The sequence below is a fragment of the Plasmodium relictum genome (assembly GCF_900005765.1).
Source record: "Plasmodium relictum strain SGS1 genome assembly, chromosome: 2".
In the NCBI taxonomy this organism is placed as follows: domain Eukaryota; phylum Apicomplexa; class Aconoidasida; order Haemosporida; family Plasmodiidae; genus Plasmodium; species Plasmodium relictum.
In genome coordinates this window covers 507,999-534,567 of record NC_041680.1, presented here as the reverse complement: position 1 = coordinate 534,567, position 26,569 = coordinate 507,999, and the positions used below count along the sequence as shown (strand labels likewise).

Genomic DNA, 26,569 nt, shown 5'->3' with positions numbered 1-26,569 from the left:
ATATAATAAAACATAATTATATATATTCTAATAATATTTTAAATTTATATGAATATGACATCAATACCAATTCTTATATAAATAAATTTGATGAAACATATAAAGAAGTTTCATTAAATGACTTTTTAGATATAAACAAAAAAAAAAAATTAAATATTTTTTATGATAATAAAAGATTTGAGCCTTTTTATAAATATGCCCAAAATTATAGTAAAGACAATAATTTAAAAAAAATTATGAATATAACTTATTCAAAAGAAAAATATATTAATTCTGTTTCTGTACTAAATAAAAACAATAAAGAAGGAAATGATATTAATAAAAATATGTACAATAAAAATGATACTAGTGATGATTTGAAAAATCATTTTGAAGAATCACTATCATCTGAAAATAGTAATCAAAACCATTCTAATAATTATGTAGAAAATGAAGAAAATAATAAAAAAGATAATAACAATTCCAATGATTTGTTAGACAAAATAAAAAATAACCCTGAGTTAAAAAATGAAATTTTAAGAAAAATTTGTGAAAAAATGCATAGCGAATTCTGTGAAATGAAAGTATTGGATGAGCAAGGAAAAATTGATTTAAATAAAATTGATGATATTAAAAATGATAAGGATAACGTTTTATACAAAAAAGTATATGCTATGCGTGATTTTTTTTATAATATATATTATAATAATTATAAACCTAATCTAGATTTATATGAATTAGAAACATTTGTTGATGCTGAATATAGAACATTTTCATTTAAAAAAGATTTAAATACACTATTTATAAATTGGGTATTAAATGAAAATAAAGAATTACCAAAAGTTCATTTTGCAAAAAAAGATGTTGAGATAGCTAAAGAAAGATTTTTATCGAAAAGAAAAAGAAAAATATTAGAGTTTAATAAAATGTTTTTAAAACGTCACGGGCAAGGGGAAAAAAATAATAAACGCAAAGAAGAATATAATGAAAATGAAAATGAGAATGGAAATAAAACAAATAAGAAATCAATTAACTGCTTAATTAAGTGGAATTTTGAGTGTGAAGATAAATTTCAAGAAATAAACGATGATGATAAAATAACAAAAGAAGACAACAAAAAAGAAGATACTGATATAAACGATGATAAAATAACAAAAGAAGACAACAAAAAAGAAGATACTGATATAAACGATTTTAATTATAATAAAAAAGACTTTAATAATGATGAAAAAGACTCATATAGTTTTTGTGATGAAAATCTAGATGATTTTGACGATGCAGAATCATCTTTTGATAATTTAAGTTTTGCTAAATTAGTTATTTATGATGATAATTATGATAAGGAAGAATTTGTGGAAACTTTAATGCAATATATATCTACATGTGATTATAAAAGAGCTCATTCAATTTATAATTTATTAAAGATAAAAGGAAAAGTTGACAGCTTATATTTTAAAAATTTTGAAAGGGCTGAAAACTTAGCTTTTCTATTAAGACAATCAAAACAAAAAATTTTAGTTGATGTAGAATTATTATAAAAAATTTATACCGTTATAAATTTTTATTTTAATTATTTAACTTCATTTTTTTGTTAAATGGCAACTTATAAATTTTTTGACATAAAAATATAAATACTTTTATTGTATTTTTTAGTGATTATGAAGTAAAAGCCTTTTTTTTTTTTTTTTTTTAAATTTATTTATCTAATGGTAGTTACATAAAGCAAAGGAGGATACACAAGAATAAGGAGGATTAAAAAAAAAAAATTATATATAAATAAAAGAATTGTTATGCACACTATTAGTTTTACATTATATTTTTTAAAAGAAGAAAATTTAAAAATAAAAGTAAAACGTACTTAGTATATATAAATATAACAATTAATTTTTTTATCAAGCACAAAAAAACTTTAAAATTTAAAAAAACAATGTATAATAATTATTACTTAATTCATTCTTATTCCTACACTTAATATTTATTTATATAAAAATTTATTTATTGTTTTGTTTTATTTTATTTTATTTTATTCTATTTTTATTTTATTTTATTTTTTTTTTTTTTTTTTTGTTCAATATTTTATTATTTTTACCAATTCTGTTATATAAATAAGCAATTCTTTCTTATTCTTTTTTATAATTTTTTTTTTATATATTTGTGACACGAATTCATTTTTATACAAAACCAAATCGTTAAATTGTTCGTATACTCTTAAATATGAATATATATATATTCATAATTATAAAATTATAATTTTTGTATTGGCCATTTTCCCTTAAAATGAAAAATGATTTTATACAAAAATTTATTTAAAAAAAAATAAAAATACATAAAAAATATTAAGATAATTTTATATTATTTTCCATAAAGTGTGTTTTCATTTTATTTTTTTATTTTATTTTATTTTATTTTTTTTTTTCGTTAATAAAGACTTACTAAAAAGATATATTTTACATTTTTGTATATTATTAAAAAAATATATTTAATATGACATTAAATTAATATTTAAATTAATTTAAAAAAAAAAAAACCCAATAAGTAAATTTTTCTTTTCACTTCGAATTGACTTTGAATTTTTCTGCTTTATATTTTAATGAGTTCAACATCAATTACAATATAAAATTTTTTATTATATAATAGAAAAAAATCATATATATATATATACGATAATCCTCTTTTTATTAATTTTATAATATGAATTTTTTTGAAAGTTCTGATTTAAAGAATAATTTATTTGAGTATAGCAAAGAAATAACAAATGAAGATGAAAACGATGAATTTGTATGTGACTACATAAATAACAATATAAAAAGTATTGAAGATGTTGATGCCCATTTAGAAAAAATGAGTAACGAAATAGTTGAACTGGATAAGGTTATCAACGAAAAAGTAGAGAAACACATTTTAAGAAAAAATGAATATGAAAGTAAGCTAAATAACATAAAAGAAAAAATAAAATTAATAAATAAAAAAATGGATGATGTAGATAAGAAAACAGAAGAAAGTGAAGATATACTGATAAAGTTATGTAAAGATATAAAAAAGTTAGATATAGGAAAAAAAAATGTTACTGAAACTATTATAATATTAAAAAGAATTGTAATGGTTATTACTGCTATAAGTAATTTAAAAAAAAAAGCATTAAAAAGAAATTATAAAGATTGTATATCTTTAATATCTGTCATTAAAGAAATGTTAATTCACATTTCAAATTTAAAAACTAATAATAAATTAAATGATTTATATAATGATACAAATACCTTATTTAATGATTTAAAAAATCAAATAAATGAAGATATTGATCTTATATATGATTGTGATGTACACATAGAAAAAAATGTCATTGTTGTAAATGAATTAAATGATAATAAAATTTATATTAACTTATTTGATGCTTGCAATTGTTTATACTATTTAAATTCTAGTTTTACAACAAATATAGTAAAAAAATTCACCAATTTTTTTTTAGAAAAATATGTATTGATTTTTGAAAATCAAGCAAATACTTTAGAAAGCATTGATAGAAGAATAGCTTGGATAAAGCGTTCTTTAAATAATTATGAAAATACATATTCTCATATTTTTCCAAAAAATTATAATATCCCTTTTAATATTGTAAATAAATTCTGTTCAATTACAAAAAAACACATTGTTAAAATACTTTCTTCTTCTATTGAAGAAATTAATCCAGTTTTATTAATACAAACAGTTATAAAAGTTATAAAATTTGAGAATTTTTTAACAAAAAATGTAAAATTTTATAAAGAGGATAATCATATATCTTATGATAGCTACTCTTCTTTAGATTTTCCCTTTCCAGAATTGATAATTCAAAAAGATTTGAACCATTCGGAGAATGAAAAAATTTCAAATGATAATATAAAAGAAGAAAACATTAATGGTTACAAAAATTCAGATAATAAAAATGAAACATATTCAATAAAAAATGTAAAAAATGATATTATTTCAAAGGAAGATCCATGTAATAAAGAAGAAAACATTAGTGATAAATGTAAAGAAATGCCAAATAATAAAGAATTTAATTGTATTACTGAAAATGTTGGTGATAATAAAAGTAGTAATAATATCGGAAATAATATTAGTGATAATAATAATAATAATAATGAGTTTGAAGAAAATTATTTCAAAGAAAAAAATAGGAATAATGATTACATTAATATTTCTATATCAAATAAAGAAATGGAACATAATTTTAAAGGTGTTATTTCATGTGTATTTGATAGCTATTTGTGTAATTGGTTAAAATATGAAGAAAAAAAAATTTTAGCTAAATTTGAAAGTGTAATAAATGAAAATGAAGGGGACGATAGTTTAGATAACTTAAGAAATAATGAAGCAAAACAACCACATTTTCCAAATGACACATTTGATGATGTAAAGAATTTAATAAATAAAAATGAATTTATGCTTGAAATGGATTTCGAAATCATAGAAAAACATACGGTTTATAAATCTGCTTATAAATTATTCTATTTATATAAAAGTTATGTTAACATGATATTATTATTTAGCAATTGCCAGACTTTATATGATTTTATTATGTTTTTTAAAACATTGTTATTAAAATACGGCAATGTGTTGAATAAAAGAATAATAATAAAAATCAAAGAAGAAAATAAAATTCAAAATTTTAAATTATTATCTATTTTAATTAATACAAGTTATTATGTCGAACAAACTATTAATGAGGCTTATGAAAATATAATTAAAGATATTGATTCAATTTTTTCTGATAAAATTTCTTTTAAAGAAGAAGAAAAAGTATTTTTAAATATAAAAACTAAATGTATAAAAGTAATAATTACATATATGGAAGAAAAAATGAACACTATCCTTTCTAACAATTGTGTAGTAAACATATTTGATATAAATAAAATTCAAGAAAGATCATTTTATATATCAAATATAGAAGCTTTTCTTCGTAATCATTTTGCACTTTTTAAAAAAATATTTAACGAGACTTATTTAACATATTTATTAGAAAAAATAACTACTCTCATTATTCAACGGTTTTATCAAATTATATTTTCTCTTAAATATATGACTAATATAACAGCACAACAATTGCTGTTAGACTGTTATGAAATTCAAAAAGTTTTATTTCAAATCCCTAAAATATTAAACAATGAAAAAAAAGAAAATATCTATGTGGAAAATAGTATAGAAAATAAAAAGGGAGAACAAAATAAAAAAGAATTTTCTTTAACAGAGGAAGAAAATATAACAGATGTAGATGAGTTTATTATACCTAAAACTTATTTTAATTACATTAAAAATCAAATGAATAAAATAGAATTTTTAATAAAAATATTTTTATCTAATATTTATGATATGGATTCTTTTAATTTATTACTTACAGAAAATAACAATATATGTACTATGGAGGAAATAGAAAAAATATTATCTTTAAAAGAAAAAAAAAGTGAAAATATAGGAAATCAATTAAATTTTAATAATAATTATGTATATGATATTAAGAAAAAAGGTATAAAAGCAGCTGAAGAAGTGAAATTTTTTTTTAATAAAATAACTAGCACATAAAAAAAAAAAAAAAAATAATAAAATAATCTAATAATAGTAAAAAAACAGATATACTTTGAAAAAATTTATAAAAATAGTAAAAAATTAATATCAATATATATATGTCAAATATCAATTTTTACAAATATGGAATATTTAGTTTTTTTTTTTTTAAGAATTTTTCGTCTTTATGATTTATATGAATATTTCTTTGTAAACATTTTAAATACTTTTGCTTCAAAAGCATCTCCATATATAATTTATACATATAAAAATTAAGAATTATGCAATATGAAAGTTTTCAGTTTTTTTTTAAAAGATAAAATAAAAATTTAGTTTATCAAAATCATGCGTGTATATATTTTATAAATAGTAATTAAAAAAAATGGTTCTAAAAATTTTTATGTTGATTTAAAGAATAAAAATATATAGTTCTTCAAAATTTGTTTACATTTCAAATTAATAAAAAGAATATAGTAGTATATATTAAAAAATTTTTTTCTTTTATATTAATTACAAAAATTTATAATAAAAATTAAGAAACACGTATGTATGCATATATTTGCAAATTAAAAATAATCTTTAATAAATAATATATATATATATATATGTATATATAATTTTTTTTTAAGAGTTAAAAGAAATGCCATTAGGTGTTTTTTTATTATCTAGTTGAAAAATTTTTCCTATACTTCTAATTCGTTTTGATTTTTGTTCTGTATCACTTTTTAATTGTAAATATCTTTTTCCTATATTATAATCTCCTCCACCATATTTTTTTAAAAATTGTCTAATATCATATGTACTAATAGCAAAAGATTTTAATAAATCAATAAGACATAAAATTTCTTTATCATCTACATCTCCATGAAATTCCTTAATTAATATTCCATTTTCAGGTTGTAACATAAAAGCATGTATATCATGATCTATGATTACTACCCTATCTAAATTTCTTCCTAATCTTTTTAAATCTTTTACATAAAATTTTTTTTTTTTGGAACATTGATCTCTGTGTAAACATCCTATTGCAGGTATCCCCCATTTTGATACTACCTCTTGTGCAACAGGAAAGTTATCATCAGACCAAATGACAATTTCATAAAAACTTGACAATTCTTTAAAAAATAAATCTGCATATGGCCTCTTTAATACTCTCCATCCTGTTTTTCTATCATATTCTAGTTTTGCAATTACATAATTTAAATCAATAACTAAAGTTGGTAAGTTTTCAGGATAATTTAAATCTTTAAAATCTGGTAATAAGGGCTCATTGCTTAAGGGAAAGTACTTATCTATAAATTCATGTAATAAATCATTATATTTATTTTCGATTATTTCTGACCTTTTTTTTATTATTTTTAATAAATCATCTATTGTTAGATTATTTTGTAAACAATACATATAAGTGTATCCAAATGGAATTAATATTAAACTTAAAAGTAAATACAATTTTATCAACTTTTCTTTTTGTTTTTTATCTATATACATTTGTTTTATTGTTTTATTATTTTTATTAGTAGTATTTAATTGTTTTTCTTTTGTAACATCAGTAACTTGTGCTTCTTCTTTTTTTACTTTTTCATTTATATTATTAGAAATATCACTAAAATTTCTTGCATAATACTTATTACAAAAAATTCTATTCGCACTCTTATTTTTTTCAGCATTTGTTAATTTATTTAAATTATTTATTTTAATATTTTCATTTTTTGTTTCTTCTTTGTAATTATTTATATTACTTCTTTTTAAAACAGATTCTATGTTACTTGTTAAAATAATGTTTTTATTAGACACATTTTTATTCCATTTATTGTAAGAATAATTCATATTATTAAATAAATTTATTTTATTCACCATATACCCATTTTTACTCCCTTGTACATCTAAATATTTATTTAACTTATTTACATTTATTGTTTTTTTTTTATTATCTGTATAATTATTTACTTTAATGATATAATTTCTTCTTAATAAAAATCCCTTTAATTTTTTTTCATTAATGACCAAATTTCTCAAAGACTTTATCATTTTAATATTTCCTAAATATTCCAAATTATTAATGTAAGTAATTTAAACATAATATGAGAAAAAAAAAAAAAAAAAATAATAATAAAAAACTATATATATATATATAACAGAAGAATAAATTATTTCTATATTCATATATCTTATTAAAATATAAGTTAATTTTACTTTTTTATTATAACATCAATTTTTGTTAAATGAATATTAATCTTCAGACAAAAAGAATTTATAAGATTACTAAATAGTTAACAAAGAAAAAAATAAAAAGTTAATAATTATTTAAAATTCATATATATATATAATTTAAAAAACTTTTTCTGATATTTTTTTTTCTATTAAAAATTTAATATTGAAAAATATATAGAAAAAAACTATCCTAAACATTGTTTACTTTTGAATTAAAAGCCTATATATTATTTTATTTTATTTTTTATTTTTTTTTTAATGAAAACATTATTCTTTATTTTTATTTACAAAAAACAAATTTAGTTACTTTGTAAAGAATAAAAAATAAAAAATAAAAAATAAAAAATAAATTAAAAAATACATTTATGAAAAATAGTAAATATATATTCTTTTTCAAGTACTTTAATTTAAAAAAAAATATGAATAATAAAATATATGAAAATTTTTTTTTCTTTTTTTTATATTAATTAAAAAAAAAAAAAGTAAAATAGTTAAAAAGGAAAAATTTATGAAAAATAATTTAGTAAATAAACAGGGAGAAAGTTATATAAAAATGTAGAAAACAAAAAAAAAAAAAAGGAAAAAATAAAACTATACTAAATAAAACAAGTATATAAGTTGATCCCAATTTTAAGAAGTAATTTTTTATACTTATTAAAAATATTATTTATAGTATTTTTTAAAAATCCTTGAAGTGTAAATGTACATAAGGTATATAATTAATCGCAAAAAAATATTATTAGTTTACAACAATTTTAATAAAATTCTTTTTAAGAAAAAAAAATTTTTTCTTTGTTGATTTAAAGTATAAAATGATATTATTAAAAACGATGTATTTTATAAGCATCTTTTAAATACTTTTTTTATTTTTTTAAATAGTATTATTTGTAATTTTTTTTTTTTTAAATACATTTTGATGAGATTATTTTTTATTGTAAATTTTCTAATATTTTTGAAAGAATAAAATAAAAAATGAATAAAATATTAGAAAATTTTTACAAAAATTATAGCAGTATTCCAAGAATAATTAAATTTATTGATATATATGTTATCTTTACTTTTTTTCAGTTAATTATTTTATCTTTGTATGCATATTTTACTTATTCTTTTCATGAGAAATTTTCAGTTGCAGCTATTTTTACAGCTATAGGAAATATAACTTTTTTAGTTGCAATGAGGGAACAAGTAAAAAAAAAAAAAAAAATTAAATAAAAAAAAAGTAAAAATAAATGCTTGTATTTTTGAATTTTGAAAAGATGAGAAAATACTTAATTTATATCATTTACATTTACATTATTAAAAATAATTACACATTTTCTAATTTTCCGTTTTTAAAGATTATTAACAAAAGTATTTTTAATCTTAAAAGAGAAAAAATTATATTTGATTTTGTTCTTTGCTCATTGGTATTACATATTGGTAATTTAAAAGTTGATATATTATTTTATTTTTACTTATATTTTTATTTTTATCTTTAATTTGATTTGTACTTTTTTTTTTTTTTTTATTGTTTTTATCAAGTTTTTCAATTTTTTGTGTTTATATTTTTAACATTTTTTCTTTTATTGTATCTTTACTTCTTTTTATAGGGGCATTTAGTTATATGCACTTAAATTAAAAATAACGTATTCTTCAATTTATTTTATGATAATATTTTTTTTTTTTTTTTTTGTATTCAATTGTCATGAAAAAAAGATACAATTAATAATAATTGATAAATGAAGAGTCTTCTTTTTTTTTATATTCTGTTAATTATATCATGTAACAGCTACATAATAAATTTAAAAAATGGGAATAATAGTTTGATATATAGACAAGTATGGAATAAAAATAATAGAAAATCAGTAAATAACTTTAAAATTTACATGAAAAGACTAAGAAATGCAACTGTTGAAATTGATTTAGAAAATAGAAAAGATTTGACTAAAACTGAGGTTATTAAAATTTTTTTAAAAGGAGTAAAAGAATGTAAAAATGTAGAATATTTAAAAGAAAAATCTAAAGGCCATGTTCCCCCTACAACCAAGAGAAAATTAATGAAACAGAAAAGAATGATTAATTTAAAAGCTCATATAAGAAATACTAGAATAAGAAAACAAGAAGAAGTACCACCTAAAAAAAATATTCTTAATTTCCCTTTAAATCAATTAAAAAATATTAATGCAGCTGTTTTATATTTTAAGCATTATTTTGAAAAATATGAAGAAAATACAAAATAAGTTATAGAATAATAAATTCTGCATATCAAAAGTTTTTTCTATATGCATATAATTTATAAGCATATATACATATATATATATATATTTTTTTTTTTTATTTTTGTACAATTAAAAGTTATACATATATATTTATGTATATCTTTCTTCCTTTTTTTTTACAAGTTTATAACAAAAAATATATTCTTTTATTTAATTTAAAAGAAATTAATAAATATTTAAAGTAAAATATAAAATGCAAAAATATTTTTTAAAATTGTTAATTATAAATAAAAACAAATGTATATATATATATATATATTTAGATGATTTAATATATATTATATTAATAGATAAGAATAACAAATAAAAAAAAAATTAGAAACCAATTAATAGCGTAAAAAAATTTATAGTAAAAAATAAAATAATGATTTTATTCAAAAAACAAATGAAAAAAATATAATGGATATTTATAAATCCATTAACAATTATTAATAACATAAAAACAAACACGAAAAAAATAAATAAAAAAGTTATAATATACAATACTTATATGAAAAAAAAAAAAAAAAAAAAAATTATGAATTTCAATAATATTTTTTATAATTTGCATTAATATTATTTATTACTTCTATTGTCTCTTTTTTTATTTGAGTATATATTTTATATTCTTTCTCTACAGGATAAATATCTCTATATGTTTTAACGCATCTATTATTAATATGAACGAAATTTCTTTGATAATTAAATAAAATGTTTTTGTAATGCCTTTTTTTTAATAATAAACTTTTTAGTTTCACTAAATCTTTAAATATATATTTATAATCCTTTTCTAAATGGCTAATATCTTTATTCCCATCAACATCTAGTAATATTTTTTTAATGTTAGAATCATTTATTATATTTGAAAAACTACCTAAATTTGAATATTCATTGGAGATTTTTTTTTGAATACTTTTTATATCATCATATTCTTTATTATTCACTTTAAAGTGAGAAAAAAATAAAAAAAATAAAGATATAAAAGTTGAAAAAATAAACGTATATATATATATATACATAAAATAAATAAATAGTATATATAATTTTTTTTTTTTTTTCCCTACCTTTTGTCTGAATTTCATTATCTTTATTAAATGATGAAGATTTTCCTGATTTCAAATCAAAAGAATTATTAGAAGTATTCCCCTCTATATTACATTTTAAATTTTGATAATACGAATAAATTGGTCTTAATGTTTCTTTGTAAAATTTATTTGGAATAAATTTAAAATGATTATAAAATAATTTATCATAAAGCTTTAAAATTTCTTTAATTTTTTTTTTTTCATACAAAAGCTTCTCATTTTTTAATTGGCATGGAGAAAAAAAATAATCTAAATCTTTTTTTAAAACATTCATACAAATGCTTAAATAAATATTCCCATATGATTCCATTGTAATATTTTTTTCCTTTGATTCTTCACTTTTTATTTCTTCAATAATAGAGTTTATGCTTCTTTTATCGTACTCCATGTATTGAATTTTTTCTTTATTTATTGGATTATTATTTATATTTTTATAACTTTCTTTATATTCATTAGTATTCATATCTTTTCTTGCATTCATTAATTTATATTTTTCAGTAGAATAATTATTTTCCATATTTTTTTCATTGTCAATCCTGCTTATGTTATCTTTACTACTAGTTTTTTCTACTATACTTTTGTTTTTTTTAGGATCATTAACTATACATATGTTACTACTAATATTATTATATAAATTTCCTTCTTCTATTTCATATTTTTCATTTTCATCTTCACTTTTTTCTTTTTCCATTACTTTTTTTTTGTTTTTTCTTTCTGCTTCTTCTTTATGTTGTAATATTAATAAATGTTGCTGTTGCTTTTGTTCTTCCTTTTCTTCTTTTTTTGAATCTTTTTTAATTTCTTCATAATTTTTGTTTTCTTCATTTTCTTTTTTAAATTTTTGAAGACTTAATTTTTTTTTTTCTTTAATCTCATTTTTTATTTTATCAAGTTTTTCCAATTTAATTTTTTCTTTTCTTTCATTTTCTTTATTATTCTTTTTCTCATGTAAATTAAAATTATTATTAATTTCACTAACTTGTTCTGCTATACAATCATAAAAGTAATTACTTTCATTAACATCATTTGCTTCATTAGTATCTATTTTGTAATTTTTGTCTTCATTTACTTTATCTTTAATGAATGACTTGTTAAAAGGAATTTCATTTTTGTTATTTTTTATATCACTTTCACTTAAGATGTTCATATATATACTATTACTATTGTAAAATATATCTTCATCGTCGTAATCTTCATTTAGGTTAGAAATACTTCTATCTGTTTTGTATAATTTTTGTAAAGGAAATTCTGATGATTTTACTCCCTTGTAAAAATTTTGCAGTTTTATAATTTCATTATTTAAGTTATAATCTTTTTCTATATTATTATTTTTATCATTTTCTTCTTTTAAAAAGGGGAACCAATCTTGGACACAATTTTCTAAAATTAAATTTATCGTTTCATTTTGAAAATTGGAAAATTTATAATTATTGCTCAAATTCTGAGATGAAGATATACTTAACATTGATGATGTTCGAGGGCTACTTATAACATTACTCGAATAGTTATATACGTTCGTTAAATTATTCATATTGCTTTTCTAAAAAAAAAAAAAAAATCAACATTATTATTACCATTTTTTTATAATTACAAACTTTATAATATATATAAAAATCCAATTAAATAATATATGTAATCTAAAATATTCATTATTACTGTTTTTTCCTTTTATATTAATTTAATTGTATTTTATTTCATTCTTTCTCTTTTACATATATGATTAAATACCTTCAATAAATATTCCCTATTTTTTAATTTATCATAAAAAATAAATATAAATTTTAATATTTATTTTTTTGGCAGCTATTACATATAAAAAAGTTTTATATATGAATAATAAAACAAAAATGATTTTGTTGTATTATTTTTTTCTTTTATTTCTAATTAAATTATTGCTTCATATTCTTTATTAAAAAAAAAAAAAAATTAAATAAAAAAAAAATAATGGTTTTTTTAAAAAATATTAAAAAAAAAAGTTTTTTTTTCTTCTTTTTTGCTTTTTACATACATATGAAAATACACATTAAAAATTAAATGGAAGAAATAATCAAAGATTATCAAATAAAAATAGAAATCTATATTTGTGAATATTTTTTTATTTAAAAAATTGAACTATTTTATTTTCATTGAATTTTTTATGTAATATTACTTATTATTTTTTTTAAAAATTAAATAGGAAAATTCCGAGTAAAGAATAAAAAATAAAAATTACACATTAATTTTAAATTATGCTTAAAATTAAGTGCATTCATAATAATTTATATAATATTGTTAACAAAAAACTTTTTTAATATCTTTTTTAGTATGTTTTTTTAAGTTTCTATATGAAGGTAAAGATAAACACTTTGAAATACATATTTATGAATGAAAAAACGTTATATATTTATATTATGTTTGTACAACTATAGATTTTTTTTTTTTTTTTTTTTTTATCGTATAGACTACTTACTATTTAAATAATATAAATGTATTTTTATTAAATATATTGTAATTATTATCTTATAAATTTAAAAAAAATGTATATATATTAGGTGATATAAAAATATAAAGATAAGAAAAAGCAAAAATGGATATATATGAAAAATAATTATATAAAAAAAAAAAATAAAATAAAATATGATTTAAGATAAAATTTCTTCAAAGTAATTTTACAAAAAGTAATAGATAAATCTTTGTTGAAAAAAAAATTCTAACCTTTTTTATTTATATAGGAAAATTGGAAATCAGATGTGTAATCAAAAATAAAAAAATTTAATAAAAATTAAAGATTTATAATATTAAAAAAAAAGCTAATTTTATGTTTATTATTATAATTACGTACACTATTATGATAGTACTATTATATTCATAGATATACGAATAAAATTCCTTATACATGTTAAAACTTCTAAGATTTTTGTTTTTAATAATATTTCTATGTTTAGATATTTAACTAATTATTTTGAATCATTCTTAATTTAAAAAAAAAAAAAATAAATAAATAAACACCGTATTTGCTAAAGGTTATTTTGGAATACTGCTAATATAAAATAATTACAAGAATATGTAATTATATATATTATATATATAGAGAGAGAGAGAGAAAAAAAAAAAAGTTTGCATTTTTTTTTATGAAAAATAATTTTTAAAAGATATATTACTAAAAAGCAATAAACTTTGAAATAATTTTTTTTTTTTAATTGCCAAAATTGCACACAAAAATGATAGTAATAAATATTTTAGAAAAATAAAGATACTTTTATGTTTTATGTATTTTTACATTTAAATAAAGTATATTTAAATGTTTTTAAAATTTAAAAAATATTGTTATATCTAAAAATTAGAGAAAACATAATTCAATTAAAGTATGTTTAAACAAATAATCTATTATTTCTTTTTATTTCTATTTTTTTTTTTTTTTTTATAACATTAAATAATACAAATTTTAGATATTATATATATATATATATATATTTCATAAGAATATTGTTACTAATTTTTTTATCATGTATAAGTTAAAAAAGCAACCTTTAAATGAAATATACGAAGTCTTAAAAAAAAGAATAATTTAAAAAAATAAAGAAAAATTTTAAATAAAAAAATTATAGATATTTTCCTTAGAAATTTTTTAAGAATTAATTTTTTTTCTTGATTAATTTTTCTCTTTGCACTAATTTTACAAAAAATTCACTTATGTGTATAATTTTTTTTTTTTTTTTTTGTACTTTTAGAATTTTAAGTACAAAAAGAAATATGATAATATTCTCTAATTTAAGTAATTTTAATAAAATAATTTATTTGTATTTTTTAATATTAAGAATTTTATGTGTATAATCTATGAATTCTTTTCACTTTTTCTTTTTTTTTTTATTATTTTCTTTCACATAAAAGACTTTTTTAGTGAACTTTTTTTTTAATTATTGTATAATCCTTTATATTATTTCTTTTCCTTTTATTTTTCTATTAAGTGTAATATTGTTAATAGCCATATAGTAATTTTTTAACTTATAAAACATCAGATAGATCTAAAACAAATGTTTTTTTATTTATTTTATTTTTATTTTTATACTATGTTTTTTTATTTATATTTTTATATTGTTAATTCATATATTTTATATTTTTTCTAAAATCTTTTTATATATGCAATGTCAAATATATTTTTTTTTTTTACTTTTATTAATATTTATTCTCTTACTATTATATAATTATTTCCCTTTATTTTTTTTTTTCTATTAAAAAATAATCTTATTTTTTATGTTATAATTTTAATTTATTTCATTTCATTTTTTTTTTTTTTTTACTTTTTTGTTGTAAAAATACACTTAAGATTTTAGGGATCTTTATATTTAACTTTAAAGTTTTTATTAATATTGTTTTTATTTTTTACTATTAATTTTCTTATGTATTTTGTGTTTAATTATGCATTTGATGTAATAGAAATAAATATATATATTTACAAAAAAAAAAAAAAAAAAAGTATACGGTGAAAAGATTAAAAAGAAAAAAATATATTTCAGTTTTAAAAATAAAAATGTGTATTAAAAATAAAAAAAAAAAAATTATTTTTATATAGAAAAAAACATTATATGAACATTTTTATTATTATTCCTACATTTTTATTTATTTTACTTTTTTTTTTTTTATAATTTTATTAATGCAAATGTCGTCTTCATGTGTTTAAAAAAAAAAAAAAAAGATTAGTTTGAAAATAACTAAATAATTAAAAAGAATAAATTTTTAAATATAAAATGAGTAAAAAAAAAAAAAAATTATACATATGCATAAATCTATATATATTATAATAAATTTTTTTAAGGCATGTATTTTTTTTTTTTTAATTGCATTATTAAAGATATAAATCTTTACAAAATTAATTTTATTTTATATATTTTTATATCTATTAATATTCATTTTATTATTATTTATAGCCATTGGTTTTAGTTATAAAAGTCAAAGCATTTGTTGAATATATAATAATGTTATAAGTTCGCCATAATAAAAAGATAATCTTTAATTTTATTTTCTACTTGTTTATGGCTGGCTTCTCATTATATATATTTATAATATGATAATTTAAAACAGTGTTAACTATATTTTGTTAAAAAAAAAAAAAAGAACAAACATATATTATTTATAAATTGTGTTATCATTTTGAAGAAACATTTATTTAAAAAAAAAAAAATATAATAATAATAATAGCAAAATAATATATATTATCCTTAAAGTCGTATGATTTAAATATATATATATATATATATTAAATGAAGTAAAATATTTATAATTGTGATTAAATATAGATAAAGTGGAAATAAAACCTTAAGATCATAAATTTAAAAAAAAATTACTTGAAAATTTATATATAAGAATTATGTGCTGATACAAAATTGAAAAAAATTGTGTAATTGTAGATAATAGTTTTATTTTTATTAATGATGAGTACAAATATATTATATAATAAAATATTATTTTTAAATCATCCTTTTGTCATAAAAAAAGCAACATAAATATATATATATATATATATATATATATATATATATATATATATATATATATATATATATATATATATATATATTTATATTTGTATTTATATATGTATATTTACATAAAAATATATATATAATAAATAATATATAGGAATAATAGAACAATACATGATAATATATAGTTAAAATAAATATATGTAAAAATTAATATATTAGAACAAAAAATGTTTAATAATAATGATGACGAAGAAGAAAATTATACAAGGAATAGAAGGAGTAATTCATCAGACAGCATGAATGGGAATACAATGAATGACCATGTGAATAATTATAATAATTATAATAATTTTAATAGATATCATGAGCAGAATATGAATTCATGTAAGATTGATGAAATATATGTGGATGATAGTTATGATGAAAATAATAATTATTATCAAAGAGGAGATAATAAGTTTGAAATAAATAAAAATGTAAATTTTGATGGGCCATATAGTCATAAAAACTTAAGGCCTGTTAATGAAAATGAAATAGAGTTAGTAGTAGATAATTTTTTTGATAAAATTAGAAATAATGAAGAAGTATATTCAGAATGGAAAATTTGTCCAAATTTTATTTTTAGAATATTATTTATTGCAAAGTCAAGATCAAATAATTATATGTATCCAGTTGCATCTTCTTTTATTGAAGCTGTACAAAAAGAAGATTGGGTTAATGATTGGGGATTTAGTAATGTTCAGTATTATATTATATTAATCAATCTAGCCGATTATAGAAAATCTTATTATAAAATAGATCATTTTAATTTTTCTCATCTAAACACTGATCGAGGATGGCATAACTTCGTTCCTTTTGAAAAATTAAGAGAACCTGGGTTTATAAATGAACAAGGTCAGATAATATTAAGAGCAGGAGTATATCCATTTGGGTCTGAATCTTATAAAAACAGTAGAGATGCTAATTATAATAGCAAACTAAGAACTGGTTTTGTTGGATTAAAAAATCATGGAGCTACTTGCTATATGAATGCACTTTTACAATTATTATATCACATTAATATTTTTAGAAAAGCAGTTTGTATGATGATATTTAATATTGAAAATATTATTGGAAAAAAAACATTAGAATTTTTCAAAAATAAATTAGAAAAAAAAAAAAAAAATAAAATAGCTTTAAAAAAAGAAAAAAGAGGAAAAAGATTAAAAGATGGAAAAAGTTCAGAAGTAGAAGATTCAAAGGATACTTCAAAAGATTTTCCATCTAAATTGTTGCCATGTATAAAAAATGAAAATTATTTATCATCAAATGAAAATATTATAGACAAAGAAAATTCCAATCATAGAATAAAAAATGACATGAAATTCTTTTTAAAAAATGAAAATGAGAATCCTGATTTTTTAGATAATGAAATAGGCATTGTAAAAGAAGAGAATGATAATAACAGAGATACAATTGATGATATACATAAAAAAAAAAAACATATAGATAAAGTAGAGAATTCCAAGAATGAAAAAACAAATGAATTCTCTACAAATTTTATGCTAAATAATGAAATGAATAATAGCAAAAATGAATACAAAAAAAATAAAAACATTTGTGACAGTGATATTAAAGATAATATAAATCCTAGTAACTACGACTATGAAATGAAAAAAAATAAAAAGCATGGCTATGCACACTTTTCTTCAGATCCATCTAATGATACAGGAAAATATAATACAAATAATGAAGATAATGGAGTATATAGTAGTGTGCGTAAGAATAAAGAATATAATAATGAAATAAAAAAAAACAGCAAAAAAAATAAAAAGAAAATTATTAATTATGAAGCGAAAAAAAATTTAAAGAAAAAAAAAAAAATTTTCAAATATGCAAATGAAAGAAAATATAATGATCTAGAAAATGAAGACAATGGTATTTCTCAAATGTCATCTTCAGATAATTTATCCAATATATCAAATTCCTCAAAGAAAAAAAAGTTTTCTTCTAATAGTAATTCAAATAATTTTTTAAGCACTAAAAAAAATTCTAGTTCTTTAAATACTTCCAAATCAGACAGAGATGATGATGATGATAATGATAATGATGATAAGGACTCTGTAATGTATAGTTATGAAGATTCTTATTCGGATAGCGAGCTATCTGTTCTTTCTATAACTTCATCAGGGTCATCATCATATGTCACTTGTTCGTCATCATCTTCGTCATATTATTATAAAAATAAAAAAAAGGTAAAATACGAAAAGTCAAAAGAAGCAGATTATAAAAATATTTTATTAGAAGAAGAAATAGAAAAAAAAAATATTTTGCCGACATCATTAGCTTTGCAAAATTTATTCTATAAATTACATTCATTAAATGAAGCAGTTTCATGTAAAGAATTAATTCGTTCATTTGGGTGGGATGCCAGTGATGTTTTTACACAACAAGATACGCACGAATTATTGAAATTGTTATTAGACAAAGTAGAAGAACAAATGAAAGGGACTGTTGTAGAAGGATCTGTTAAGAAAATGTTCGAAGGTGAAGTCGAAACATACATTGAATGCTTAGATATAGATTACAAAAGTGTTCGTAAAGAAAGTTATGAAGATATTCAATTAGATGTTCAAGGTTGTAATAATATATACGAATCTTTAAATAAAGCAATAGAAGCTGAAATTTTAGAAGGTGATAATATATATGAAACGGATGGATATGGGAAACAAAAAGCAAAAAAAGGAATGAGGTTTTTAAGCTTTCCTAATATATGTATTTTTTTATTAAAAAGATTTACATTTGATTTACAGAGAATGGAAACTGTTAAGTTAAATAATCGATTTGAATTTTATAAAGAATTAGATCTATCAAAGTATTGTGAAACAGGTGGGCAGTACGTTCTGCAAGCAGTCTCTGTTCATCAGGGAAATATGAATAGCGGTCATTACTACTCCTTCAGTTATAAGCACAATGAAAACTTTTGGTTAAAATGCGATGATGATAAAATATTTCGTGTAAGTGAATATTCTGTTATTAATGATAACTTCGGAGGTTATGATATAAATATAGATAAGGATTTATATGATTTTGATATATCTGATAAAATTAAACAAAGAATGAAAAACTATAGTGCTTACATGCTAGTTTATGTTAAAAAATCTCTTATCCCTAAATTAATTAAAGAATGTGATCCTGCAGTTGTAAATCCTCAAGTAGTTAAAAGATGCAAATTAGAAGAAATTATAAATAAAAAAAGATCAAAACTAAAACAAGAAATTTTACAATATGTTAAAATAAGAGTATTTGATAAATATTGTTATCTTTATAAATCCTTTAACGATTTGCCACCCAATGGAATCCCTTCTTTGTTCAATATCAAATTCGACAGAAGCAAAACAGTTGCAGAATCATTTTATAAAATTTTGAAAATATTAAAAAATATATACATAAGAAAAAAAAAAAAAAAAAATATAAAGATGTTAAAAAAATCAAATAAAAAGCAAAAAACATTGCTACAATTAAGTAGTAATAATATTGTTAATAGTATTAATGATAAAAATATCCATGAAAATAGTTTAAATACCTGTGAAAACTACAGAAATGTAAAAGATTCCTATGTTAATATAAATTCGCATCAAAACATGAATGATAATGAATCATTTCTAAAAAAAATATCAAATGAACCAGCTGATATTTCTACAGTTTATTTTGTGAATGATAATTCATTAAAAAACAGTGATATAAAAAAATATAAGGACTCCTTTAAAAATGTAAAAAAAAAAAAAAAAAAAAGTTATATATGTGGTAATATTAATGAAGGCATAAGTAATTCAGAATTAAATAGTCATGTAATAAGTGCTGATGAAAAAAAGGAAGAACTAGATGAACAAGAAGAAAAACAAAATGATGAGAAAAATAAGAAAAGTAATGAGCATGAAGAAACTAAATTAGAAGAAAAATGTAAAAGCTTTAAGTTAAAAGAAAATAATAAATCAAAAAAAGATAACAACACTAATTGCATAAATAAATTACAAAATAATTTAAGTCATGTAAAAATAGAAAATAATTACAATGAATACGATAGCTCTTCTATCGATTCATCATCATCTATTTCATCTGTTCCTTCATGTTGCACTGTAAATTCTATAGATAATTATATTAAATATATGTCAAGAAAAAAATTCAAAAAAAGTAAGAGAAAATCTGATGAAAGTAATTCACGTATGCGAGATTTTTCTTCATCAAATAATAATTCTTCATATTATTCTTCATCGTCATCTTCTTCTTCCTCTTCTAATTCAGCTGATAATTCTTCTTCTTCGTCTTACTGTTATTTGAAAGAAAAGAAATGCTTTTATGCATTACTTTCAACTAATGATGTTTATAGATTTTTTCCATTAGATATGAAGATTAATAGTCAATTATATTTATATGAATTGTTTAAGAAAACAAACAAAGAGTCATCTGATTTATTCCCAACAATAGACATTTTATATCTACCTCATAATAAAAAAACATTAATATCTGCCAATACATCATCAAAAAATAAAAGTTTTTTATTTTTTTTTAAATATTTTGACATATATGCAGAAGAGAAAATTAACGATTCCTCTCTAATCTGCCTAGATGTTGTCCATTGCGACATTCATTTAAAACCAAAACAGTTGGAAATTAGAATAATAGAAAAAATTCTGAAGGCTATGGAAAAAGGCTATATTACTAAATATAACTATGATTTATTAAAAAATTATATACAAAATGAATACTTCGATACAGATGATCCTCTAAATTTTAAAATATTTATTGAATGTAAAAATAAATGTAATTTAATAAAATCAAAAAAAAATATAGCTCATAATAAAATTGCTCCCGGTGATATTTTAATTTTTAACTTTCTAACTAATATGAATTTAGAAAAGAAAAAAAATTTTATTTTACGTTTAGGAACCAGAAAGGAAGATTTATATTTAACAGAAGAAAATCAAACTTCGTATGATATATATTTTAATGCAAATATATTAAGTAAGGTTTTATATAAAAAAAAAAAATTAATAGAAAAAATTTATAACTGCTGTTATATTTTTAATAATAGAAATGGAATATACTATAAAATAAAATTTTTCGATAGTAGTAACAGTGGAAATACATTAAAAGAAGAAAACAATAATAAAGAAGAAAATAATATATCAAATACTACTAATTTGCTAAATGATAATTATTTTTCATATAAAAGTAAGAAAGAAGAAAAAAATACGAAGGATAGTATAAGTAATCATAATTACCCCACTAGAAACATATTTATTAGTAATAATGATATATCAAATAATGAAAAAGAATCAAATCAGCTTAACTATTTTTCATCTTGCGAACATCTTTCAACTGAAAAAGAAAATGATAATGATAATAATGTTAATAATAACATAGAAAAGAAATTTAATAAGGAAAATGCAGAGCCGCTAAATAAAAAAAAAAATATAAATGATTCCAATAATATATGTGATTTAAGTAACGCAAATAATATAAAGTATAATTCTAATTATTTACAAGATGATAAAGATAAAATAGTAAAGGATTGTTATAATAAAAATTCTAATAATATAGTTTTGCCATTGGATTATGAAAATAATATAAAAGTGGATGAACTGTATATAAAGAATAATTTCAATGAAGATAATATTGATTTTAATGTTTTAAATATTAATAAAGAGAATTTAAATACTCAGGAAGTAATAAACTTATATTTATACTTAAAAAAATATAGTTCTGAATTTGCAAAAAATGGAATTAGCTATGTATACAGTTTATTAAGCAAAAGATCATTAGAAGAGGTAACAGAATATGCTTTAAATAACCAAAAAGAAATTTTGAAAAAGAAAAAGAGAAATAATATATTTAATTATGATAATATAAATATATGTAGGGATTATCAATACCCTTTTTATTCTCCTTCTACGTCTGATTTATCTACTGATGATGAAAAAATAAATACAAAAAAGAGAAAAAAAAAAAAAAAAAAGGAAAAAAAAGAAATAGTGAATACAAATTATATGAATAAAAATAAAAATGAATCAAAAGAGATAAATATAATGAGAACAATCAATGAAACAAATGTTGATATAAATCATACAAGGAAAATAAAAGAAATGAATGATGATAAACATATAACAAAAAGTATTAATGAAATAAATAATGAGGAAAATCAAATAAATATGTTTAATTATATTTATTATTCTAATAAAACGGTTAACATGAATGAAAGTAATAATGAACTAAATGAAACATGCGAATTTAAAAATGCTAGTACTGTAAATAACATTCATATTTCTAGTAATATGAATTCACAAAATGAAAATAACATTTCAAACGATTTTATACAAAGAATTAATTCAGACATTTCATTCTTTTCTTCTGCAAACTCCTCACTAACATTTACCTCAGAAAGCACCGACTATTATTTATATAATGTTGAAGAATCCTTAGAATCTATTTATACTAATGATATATATGATCATAAAAAGAAAAATAAAAAAAAAAAAAAAAAAATTAAAAAAAAAAAAAAAATTATCTCAATATATGAAAATGATAAGGAGAATGAATTTAGTAAATCTAATATTTCAGTGAATGATCGTGGTTATGAAAAAAATATAATTAGTTTAAATTCAGATATAGAAGAAGATTCTTATATAGATCCGTTATATGAAAAAGATAAACATAAATCTGATAAATATGCTTGCTTAAACGATTTTGACGATATAGATATGAATAATACAGTGAAAATAGAAACAAATAATAATAAGGATAATAGGCATGTTTCATCAAATGTAGATAAAATAAGAAATACTATTAAAAACATAAATATCCCTTTAAATAATAATAATAATATAAATTTACGTAATGAAAATGCTTCTAAAGAAGTAGGAAGTAATTCATTAGATAATAATTTTGTAAATAATGATATATCTAAAAATAATGAAATTAGTGAAATAAACTACTCCTGTGATATTACGGAACAAACTATAGAAATAAATACTAACAATAATATTTCAAATAATACTTGTTTAAATTCTTCGCTTGATAATAATTATATTGATCTTGATAATATAAGTGAAAATATATATTCCCATTATAAAAATAAAGATATCTTAAATAATAACAATAATAATAATAATGAAACGAATAACAGTCAAATAAATGTTAAAAACATTAATGAAAAATGTAATGGTATATTGCCTAAAGACAATAATAATAAGAATGATATCGATTCAAATATGCAGGATAATGTAAGTAATGAAATCAATAACGATAGTATTAATAGTAATAATACATTATTAAATATTGCTACAAAACAAACAAAAAAAAAAAAGAAAAAAAATCAAAAGGTAAAAATAATCAAAAAATGTGGAGGACTACCAGATAAAGAAGAACCAATATTACCCTTTTATGTAATTTGTGATTATTTAGATTTTGTAGAAAGAAAAATATATGTCAGTAGGTTCAGATTCAAATTGTATGATCCAATTTATCAACTAGGAAAGTATAGAAACTGCGCAGGTGTTATTTTAAAAAAAGATTTAAAAAAAAGTTGTTTGAATTATATTGATTCTCATTTCCTTTTTTTAAAGAGGGAATTATATAAAATTGATTTAGATATAGATATTAGATGCCCAACAAAGCAAATTTTTAAACATGTATGTTATAAAATGAATGTAGATCCAACTCATATATTAATTTTTCCTTATCCTCCTTTAAATAGTCCTGTGAACTTTTCTCCTTATAATATAGATTCTTTTACTTGTCATTCTGATTCAGATTATGAAAATTATCAAAAAAATAGTAATTCTTGTTATGGTCAAACACCATTTGAAACATTGATAAAGCAGCATTCGATGGCTTTAGAACATAATTCTTTAACTGAACAGAAGACATTTTGTTTATCTTTATTACCTTTTCATTATAAATATTTTACTAGATTATACCCAACAGACTCACCTAAATATTTTCATTACGTTGTTCAGTTATTTAATTCTCATGTTCAGTCAGTTGCTGCGTACAGTGGTCATATAAAATTTAAAAAAAGCCTAGAAAATGATATTAAATCAAATGATTTTTATGATCGTGACGAATCTAATAGTGATTATTCTTCATCAAATTCTGATAATTCTAACAGTACTATCATCAATAATGAATATATACCAAATAACTATACAACTGTACAAGATCTAATAGATAAAATCAAATTGGAAATGAGTCCTTATTTGAAAAAAAGAGGAATAGATATAAAACAAAAATTCCGTTTATTATTTACATTTGGTCCAAAAATAAAATACTTAAATAATGATGAACAATTAATAGAAATGGATTTTGTAAAAACAAATCATATCAAAAATATTTACGTTACCCCATTAAGAATGGAACCTGATTTTACTGATGAACAAAAACGACTAATAGAAACTGATCAATTGAAAGTAATTTTACATTTATAAAAAAATATATACCAACTGTTTTGATTATTAATATAATACATTTATAATTAATATAATTTTCTTTTATTTTTGTAAAAAATTATTATTTTTTTTTTTTTTTTTCTCAGATTATTCACGTTTTTAATCAAACACCATCAAAAGAAGTATTTGGTTATAGCTTTGATGTTCTTGTTGATGTAAGTATATATTTTTTTTAAATTTCATAGTAAAATTATTAATTTATAATATATATATATTTAATTATTTATTCTCAGCCGAATGATAATATGTTAGACATTAAAAATAAAATAAGAAAAAGAACATTGCTACCTAAATATATTTTTGATAAAATTACTTTCTTTGAATTTGAAAATGGACAAAGAATATGGAGATCAAATGATGATACTATAAATTGGAAAAATAAACAATTTGCTATAATTATAGGTTGGTGTTTTTATCTCTTTTTTTTTTTATGTTATAATTTAATTAAATGCATATATTGTTCTTATGTATTCAATAGTTTTTTAATGTATTTAATAAGCCATAATACCCAACATAAATAAATTACTTTTTTTTTTTATATATATTCATTTTTCATTTTTTTTATTTATATTTTTTAGGAGAACACCATGCTCCATCTCATTCAAAACCTCAAATGGGAATGAAAATAGCCTAACTTTTTTTTTCTCTTTTTTTTTTTTCTTAATTTTTAATATATTTATAACAGACAAAAATACATACTTAAATTTTTTTTATTAATTTTAATTAATTTTTTTTTTTCCTCTTTTTTCTCTAAAATATAAATTCATGAATTATTGAATTATAAATTTACACAAATATATGCATTTTCTACAATTTTTTTTCTTTCTTTCAAATTATATATTTTGTAGAAATAATTCAATAATATCAATGTAAAAAAAAAAAAAAATGACTTTATAAATTTATTTTACCTTTTTATTATATGAACAAAATTAAAACTTTTTTAATTTTATTTTTTATTTTATTTTATTTTTTATTGTATTTTTTCCATTATCTTTTAATATATATATATATATATATATATATATATATATATATATATATATATATATTATTTAAAATATATTTTTTTCTTCGCTTTTTGTTTTCTAGTAAAGATATAATAATTCATTATAATTTTCTCTTTTTTTTTTTTTCATTTTTGTTTTTTATCTTCAACTAAAATATATATATATATATATTTAAAAAAATAAAAAAAAGTGTATGCACACAAATGTTCACAAGAATAAAAAATACATAAAAATTTATCTTTGCAGAAAATTTCTTTGTATAAATATTTTCTTTTCAGATTATATCTATATTTTATTAAATTGTATCTATATATATATATATTTCTATTTTTTTTATTTCATTTATAATATCCTTAAAAAAGTAGTAAATATACTCTCTGGCATAAATGTATATTATTATTTAATTTTTTAAATTAAAATTAATTTTTTATAAAAAAAAAAAAATTAAAGTAAAAAAAAACAATAACAATATAAAAATTATATAAAAATTTAATTTTTAAATTTTAATCTTATAGTCTAAAAAAAAAAAAATAAAATAATTAGAAAGAAAAAGATTCT

At 18.3% G+C, this 26,569-nt stretch overlaps 7 protein-coding genes across 7 annotated transcripts; 5 read left to right on the top strand and 2 right to left on the bottom strand.

Moving 5' to 3' along the window:
• Positions 1 to 2: 2 nt before the first annotated feature.
• PRELSG_0215400 (conserved Plasmodium protein, unknown function) lies at positions 3 to 1,517 on the top strand (the record flags this gene model as incomplete). Its single annotated transcript, XM_028679945.1, has 1 exon — positions 3 to 1,517. A coding segment is annotated over one exon (1,515 nt), but the record flags the coding sequence as incomplete, so codon positions are not given.
• A 1,153-nt stretch (positions 1,518 to 2,670) lies between these two features.
• VPS53 (vacuolar protein sorting-associated protein 53, putative) lies at positions 2,671 to 5,538 on the top strand (the record flags this gene model as incomplete). Its single annotated transcript, XM_028679944.1, has 1 exon — positions 2,671 to 5,538. The coding sequence occupies one exon, from the start codon at positions 2,671 to 2,673 to the stop codon at positions 5,536 to 5,538; it is 2,868 nt and encodes a 955-aa protein (XP_028535613.1).
• A 606-nt stretch (positions 5,539 to 6,144) lies between these two features.
• Positions 6,145 to 7,548, bottom strand: TIM50 (mitochondrial import inner membrane translocase subunit TIM50, putative; the record flags this gene model as incomplete). Its single annotated transcript, XM_028679943.1, has 1 exon — positions 6,145 to 7,548. One exon carries the CDS (start codon positions 7,546 to 7,548, stop codon positions 6,145 to 6,147), a length of 1,404 nt encoding a protein of 467 aa, XP_028535612.1.
• Positions 7,549 to 8,703: 1,155 nt separating this feature from the next.
• PRELSG_0215100 (conserved Plasmodium protein, unknown function) lies at positions 8,704 to 9,349 on the top strand (the record flags this gene model as incomplete). The annotated part of the gene is made up of 3 exons (XM_028679942.1): positions 8,704 to 8,916; positions 9,069 to 9,150; positions 9,321 to 9,349. The coding sequence occupies 3 exons, from the start codon at positions 8,704 to 8,706 to the stop codon at positions 9,347 to 9,349; spliced, it is 324 nt and encodes a 107-aa protein (XP_028535611.1).
• Positions 9,350 to 9,449: 100 nt separating this feature from the next.
• PRELSG_0215000 (conserved Plasmodium protein, unknown function) lies at positions 9,450 to 9,950 on the top strand (the record flags this gene model as incomplete). The annotated part of the gene is made up of 1 exon (XM_028679941.1): positions 9,450 to 9,950. The coding sequence occupies one exon, from the start codon at positions 9,450 to 9,452 to the stop codon at positions 9,948 to 9,950; it is 501 nt and encodes a 166-aa protein (XP_028535610.1).
• A 563-nt stretch (positions 9,951 to 10,513) lies between these two features.
• Positions 10,514 to 12,584, bottom strand: PRELSG_0214900 (conserved Plasmodium protein, unknown function; the record flags this gene model as incomplete). Its single annotated transcript, XM_028679940.1, has 2 exons — positions 10,514 to 10,911; positions 11,033 to 12,584. 2 exons carry the CDS (start codon positions 12,582 to 12,584, stop codon positions 10,514 to 10,516), a joined length of 1,950 nt encoding a protein of 649 aa, XP_028535609.1.
• Positions 12,585 to 16,745: 4,161 nt separating this feature from the next.
• PRELSG_0214800 (ubiquitin carboxyl-terminal hydrolase, putative) lies at positions 16,746 to 25,638 on the top strand (the record flags this gene model as incomplete). The annotated part of the gene is made up of 4 exons (XM_028679939.1): positions 16,746 to 24,965; positions 25,091 to 25,159; positions 25,238 to 25,406; positions 25,583 to 25,638. The coding sequence occupies 4 exons, from the start codon at positions 16,746 to 16,748 to the stop codon at positions 25,636 to 25,638; spliced, it is 8,514 nt and encodes a 2,837-aa protein (XP_028535608.1).
• Positions 25,639 to 26,569: the final 931 nt, after the last annotated feature.